General features: G+C 31.9%; 1 protein-coding gene across 2 annotated transcripts; it reads left to right on the top strand.

The window, feature by feature from the left end:
* The first annotated feature begins 2,670 nt into the window (after positions 1 to 2,670).
* Positions 2,671 to 5,699, top strand: LOC112017488 (ATP synthase subunit delta', mitochondrial). Of its 2 annotated transcripts, none has more exons than XM_024049939.2 (2): positions 2,671 to 3,108; positions 5,001 to 5,699. In XM_024049939.2, the coding sequence occupies exons 1-2, from the start codon at positions 2,905 to 2,907 to the stop codon at positions 5,343 to 5,345; spliced, it is 549 nt and encodes a 182-aa protein (XP_023905707.1). In that variant the 5' UTR covers positions 2,671 to 2,904; the 3' UTR covers positions 5,346 to 5,699. The 2 variants fall into 2 exon arrangements, with proteins under 2 accessions (XP_023905707.1, XP_023905705.1); XM_024049937.2 differs by having other exon boundaries at positions 2,676 to 3,054.
* Positions 5,700 to 6,036: the final 337 nt, after the last annotated feature.

The raw sequence follows: 6,036 nt of genomic DNA, 5'->3' as shown, positions 1-6,036 counted from the left end.
AGATTTGTTGTAAAAATGTTGTGGACATATCATTTCTCTTTTATTAAAGGGAGTAACCATTTTTTATGAATAACTATTGTTTAAAATGAAGAATAATTATTTCTCTCCAAAAGGGTTGTAATAGATATACCTTAATAGGTGTAATAATTTCTAAAATTAATATATTTTCAAATAAGCAAACATTCCATATGTGCATGACAATTATAAAAATAAAAAATCATTAAAAATTTTGGAAAATATTTTTTTTTTAGAAATATCTTGTTTTAGGAAATATAATTGTATGATTAAGATAGATCCTAAAATAGATCTTAATTTTTTTTTTCCCCTAATATTACAACTTACAACTAAGCTTATGAATATGTTTAATTATTTCATTACAATTTCTCCAAAAAAAAAAAAAAAAAAATTTATTATTATTATTATTATTATTTCCAAATATAAAACCCCCCAAGAAAAAATATATTCATAGAAGAGTTGTTCTTCTTAAAAATAAAAAATAAAGAAGAAGAAGTTAATTTTTGGTCCCTATGGATTCAAAAAAAAAAATGGTCCTTATAAATATGGGATGGTTTTATTTTTGAGCTCAACTATTCAATTATGTCAATTTAATACATATGTTTGTGACATTTTATTTATTTATTTATTAGTTGTTATTGATTCAAATTTGAACTTTACACTATGATTACTTTTTTTCTCTAATAATAACAATCAGTAATAACCTGTCATTTAAGATTTGTTGTAAAAATGTTGTGGACATATCATTTCTCTTTTATTAAAGGGAGTAACCATTTTTTATGAATAACTATTGTTTAAAATGAAGAATAATTATTTCTCTCCAAAAGGGTTGTAATAGATATACCTTAATAGGTGTAATAATTTCTAAAATTAATATATTTTCAAATAAGCAAACATTCCATATGTGCATGACAATTATAAAAATAAAAAATCATTAAAAATTTTGGAAAATATTTTTTTTTTAGAAATATCTTGTTTTAGGAAATATAATTGTATGATTAAGATAGATCCTAAAATAGATCTTAATTTTTTTTTTCCCCTAATATTACAACTTACAACTAAGCTTATGAATATGTTTAATTATTTCATTACAATTTCTCCAAAAAAAAAAAAAAAAAAAATCATTACAACACATTTTATTCTCAGTAATAAAGTTTACAATTTCTGCTGTAATCCTCGTTTAGTGTATCAAATGCGTACTAAGTGACAAGTTGTTACTTACTGTTACTAATAGGTAAAAAAGTAATTTTATTGCTAAGTTCAAAGTAAAACCAGTAACAATATGTCAACTAGGATTTATTGTGAATGTATTATGAAAATATTATGAATATAAAATTTCTTTACAACTAAAAATAGTTATCACCTCAGTGATAAAACTGGCACAAAAATAACCATGTCACCTACCATATTGGCATTTTTCTTTTTTCGTGTCTAAAGACTCTAAACCTTATAGTTTAGAAATGATTTTGAATTAAACCCACACTTTTAGAGATGAGTTCATAGTTTAGATCTTTTTTTTTCTTCGTTTTTAGATAAGTTTTATAGTTACAGTGGGGAGGGAAATTTGAACCCTTGATGTCTTTATTGGAAATACTAGGAACTGTTAGTTTTGAAGGAAGTATAAATAAAAATCTTCCTTGTGAATGGTTGCAGTTATTTGATGAAGAGTTTCAATTATAGCATATAGTATCATTCTTTGTGGAAATTTCAATATGCTGACAATATCTTAGCAAAATTTAAACTATCACCCTGATTTTCAATTATAGAATATTGTATCATTCTTTGTGAAAATTTTCAATATGCTGACAATATCTTAGGAAAATTTAAACTATCACCCTGATTATATTTGATCCCTAAATGATCAAAATGCACAATTGACACCTCCCATTTTTAAAAATATGTCACACTTAACCCCATCATCTATTTTTGTCTTAACTTTAACGAACCAATTCACCCCTAGCCTGTTTTGGAGAGAGGTAAATTGGTCTTTCAATGCTCAGTCAAATATAATACCAAAACAAATATATAGGGACATTGAAATGGATTCATAATTTTTGTGGGTCAATCGTGCCCATAATAATTCAAGGAATCAAGTGTAATCAGGATAATAGTTTAAGGTAGAAAAGTGAAACTTGTGGTTAAATAAATAAATACTTTTTCCGTCTCACTTTTTTTGTCCTCTATTCTATTTTGAGATGTTCCAAAATATTGTCTCGTTTCTAAAAATAAAAGTCATTAATTTATTAATGTTCCTATTATACCCCTATTAATTTACAAATTCAATTTTTTGATAAATTTTTTAAAGGGTAGTTTTGGAAACTTATACATTTTTAAAAAGTAGACAAGATAATAAATGATGTTCTTTTAAAAAATTTAACTTTTCAAACAGGACAAAAAAAAAATAGGACAGAAGGAGTAAATAAATGTGTGCGCTTAAGTCATACATTAACCATTTATTTTTTTAAAAAAAATTATGAAAATTTTTTTAAAAAAATTATCAATAAAATCAATCACTTTTTTATTTTTCCATAAAAAAAATTTATAAATAATTTTACTAATATATGCCCAAGCATCTGTCAGTAAAATCTTAAATAAATAAATAAATGAGAAGGATTAGAGTAGCAACTACTACCAGCAGCAGTAGAAGGCTTACCCTCAGAAGTTGGAAGATAAAAAAAAGTTACACATCCCATCTACATTTCCAAAGTTGAAGCCAAATACTCCAAAAAAAGAAAAAGAAAAACAACCTTAGTTCAGAAAGAAGTAGCATTTAGCAATTGAGCATGAGGTTCACGCCTCTTGGCTGGATCGGTGAGGTTGAGTAGGAGACCTTTCTCCACGGCCACCGAGGTTTCTGCTGCTACCACCACCAACGCGGACGCAGGCTTCATGGAGTCATGGAAGAAAGTGATACCAAACATAGAGCCACCCAAGACTCCTTCACATTTCATGAACCCTCATCCCGCTACACCCTCTTCCATCCCTTCCAAGATCACTGTCAACTTTGTGCTCCCCTATGCCTCCGAGCTCTCCACCACGGTGCCATGTTCTCTCTCACATTTTCTGGGTTTTGCTTATTCATTCTGGTTAATGGTGTGTGTGTGTGTCCATTTTAACTTGCAGTTATTGTTTGTTGTGGATTTTTTTTTCATCGGGGTTTCGTTTACATTTTTATTTAATTTGATGAAATCCAAGAGTTTTGGAAATCTAACTCACCATTAATTATTCTGATCAAAAACAAAATTCTGACCATTTTACCTCAGATTCCTTTGGTTTCTGTGGGGTTTACGCGGTGTTGATATGTGATTGCAACTGGTTCGAGAAGTGATTGTTGTGTGCATCCTGAGGTTTTTGGGCCAAATAAAGGTTCACATAAAGGCTATAATTTTCAGTTTTTGGTGAATAGTATGTGTGGATGTGGTGGATATAAAGAGTATTCATAGAATGGTGTTCTATGTAAATCCATATATTTCAACCCATAAACTGACAACCTAGCCAGTTCACTGGGGTAGAGAAAGAGCAGAACTTTCAATAGTAGCTGGAGACCCTTTTAATTCACTCAGTCTGTATACCGGCATATAAGAGGAGATATTGTTGCTGATTATATTAGAAAAGATGTCTTAAGAAGAGGGAGTTTTCCACCCAAAATCTTGTGTGTTGTGCTTGAACAGTCACACTTTGCAGTGTATTTAGTAACTAAATTGTTAAGTGTTTCTCTATAAATCAGCTCACTTTGCATTATGAAAAGGGTCAGAATTAATGTAAAATTCCCCATGCCATCAAGGTTTACTAGACATTGTGAATGGTTACCAATTGTTAGAATGTTGGGATAATTTTTTTTAGATATGATAGATTTGAGCCTATAATGTCTACTCGATAATAATTGCTCTTTATTATCAAGCCAAAATATCAATCAGTTTTTTTGTGTAGGCGGCATTTGAACCTAGGTCCATTATTCGACTACAAGGAACTTTACCAGTTAGCTAACTAAAATGCGCGCACACCCACAAAAAAAAAAAAAAAAAAAAAAAAAAAAAAAAAGATTTTGGATGTTAAAACTTAAAACTTGTTGCAGTGATTTACTTATAAAAAAAAAAAAAACTCATTGCAATGATCTTTTTTTTTTTTTTTGGTAAACCTCACTTATGAATGTAATATAGGAAATGATGGGTCTTGATCTTCTATATTACCTTTAGGCTCCTTAGTTTCTATAGAATACATTTTCCTTGGATAGAAAATACTTTCTGAAAATTGATTTAATTTTTTGTTTGGTTGAGATCTTACAAATAATTCTTTTATTTTTTTTTGTAATAAAAAATCACAAAAAGTTAGTAGGCAGTAAAGGTGATGGAAAGGGGGAGCACAGTCATGTTGATAGTGGTAGCAAAGTGTGGGGAGGAGGTGGTGGGGAAGGCAGAAGTGTGGAATAGGCAGTGGGAGGTGGTGGCAAGGAGTTTTTTTAGGGTGCTAAGGAAGGTGGTGGTACCAACACAGAGGAAGAAGGGGGAGGTAATGGTGATGGCACAAGAGAGTGGAGAGAGGGGGAGATGGTGGCGGCAGCCAAGCAGAGGGAGGGGAAGGAGGTGCTGGAACTGATATAGAAGAGTGGAGAGAATGAGGAAGGTTTTTCTTCTTCCTTTTTTTTTTTTTGGGTGGGGGGGGAGGGGGAACATAATGCATTTTCTGCTATTTTGGTGTAATTGCCTGTAAACTATGAAAACGTTTTATGTTGAATAGCAATTTTCAGCTGCCAAACCTAAAAAGTAAAGAAAATGTTTTCTAGAAAATAGTTCACTCTGAAACAAACGAAGGCTTATTTTGGAAGTTTTTTAAGCAAATCCCAATGAACCTAATTGACACGTTTTCTCTACTCATCAACTAGCCAAATGGCTTTTTTTAGGTGGAGTGAATTAAGTTTTTGCCTCTCAAATTCTCACCTTCCTGACTACAAGATGCTTATTTAAACTATATACACAATGTTTCAGGTTGACATGGTCATAATACCAGCAACAACTGGGCAAATGGGTGTTTTGCCCGGACATGTACCTACAATTGCAGAGCTGAAGCCTGGGATTCTATCAGTGCATGAAGGAAACGATGTGACAAAGTATTTCCTGAGCAGTGGGTTTGCTTTTATCCATGCTAACTCTGTTGCTGATGTAATTGCCGTAGAGGCTGTGCCAGTTGACCATATTGACCCCAGCTTGGTCCAGAAGGGCCTTACAGACTTCACGCAGAAGCTAAGTTCAGCCACAACTGAATTGGACAAAGCTGAAGCCCAGATTGGTGTTGATATTCACAGTGCGCTCAACGCTGCTCTCTCAGGCTAATGGCTATCAACACCATGTCAAGTTTTTCTTCACTTTCCCAGTTCTGCTACAGCAACTGTTTGATGTTCCCTCAATAGTACTTATTAGATCTGTCAAGATATCGTCACTATGATTGCCAGGAGTGAAATAAATATTTTTCCCAAAGAGCCCCTTTCTTTCCATGGCCAAGATGCCGCTTCATCTGGAAATTGGAATATTACTCTACTTTTTTCCGTTTGGAAATTTTATTTCATTGTTTGGTTTTGATATCACACATAAAGGAAATCACTGTACTTTGTTTTTCTCGGTCTTGAAATGATGTTTGGATTTCAGTTGTCATAAGTAATTCTATGTCCACGTATATTTCAGGTGCCATTTTGCTGCTGTTTACAATTTTTAAAAGTTGGGTAGGTATTCATTGATTCTGTCCTCAAATTAGCACCTATTTGTTGGATTTGAGTATTTGACTGGTTTGAAAGATGGTGATGAACATAGTTGGGGAGGTGCCAAGTGCAACGTTTTAATATCTTTTTCCTTTCCAGTAGCAAGTTATGTATTTTCAAGGCAAGGACGATAAAGTAATGACTTAAATTATGTCTAGTAAATATGAGATGGTTTCTTAATGTTACATAGCCTAGAGGCATTACAAATATACTAGAAACTAAAGTAGTAAACTAAGTAAAGTACAGCATGCCTCGATTGATTACCAATC

Source organism: Quercus suber, unplaced genomic scaffold (assembly GCF_002906115.3).
Source record: "Quercus suber isolate HL8 unplaced genomic scaffold, Cork oak 2.0 scaffold_492, whole genome shotgun sequence".
In the NCBI taxonomy this organism is placed as follows: Eukaryota; Viridiplantae; Streptophyta; class Magnoliopsida; order Fagales; family Fagaceae; genus Quercus; species Quercus suber.
The sequence above is the reverse complement of the archived record's forward strand: the minus strand, read 5'-3'. Positions and strand labels throughout refer to the sequence as shown.

Bases quoted from the DNA above. Each gene is read 5' to 3' on its own strand.
- LOC112017488 (XM_024049939.2), top strand. From the start codon at position 2,905: ATGGAGTCATGGAAGAAAGTGATACCAAACATAGAGCCACCCAAGACT. The intron at 3,109-5,000 runs GTGTGTGTGTGT...ACAATGTTTCAG, and splicing joins CTTATTCATTCTGGTTAATG to GTTGACATGGTCATAATACC.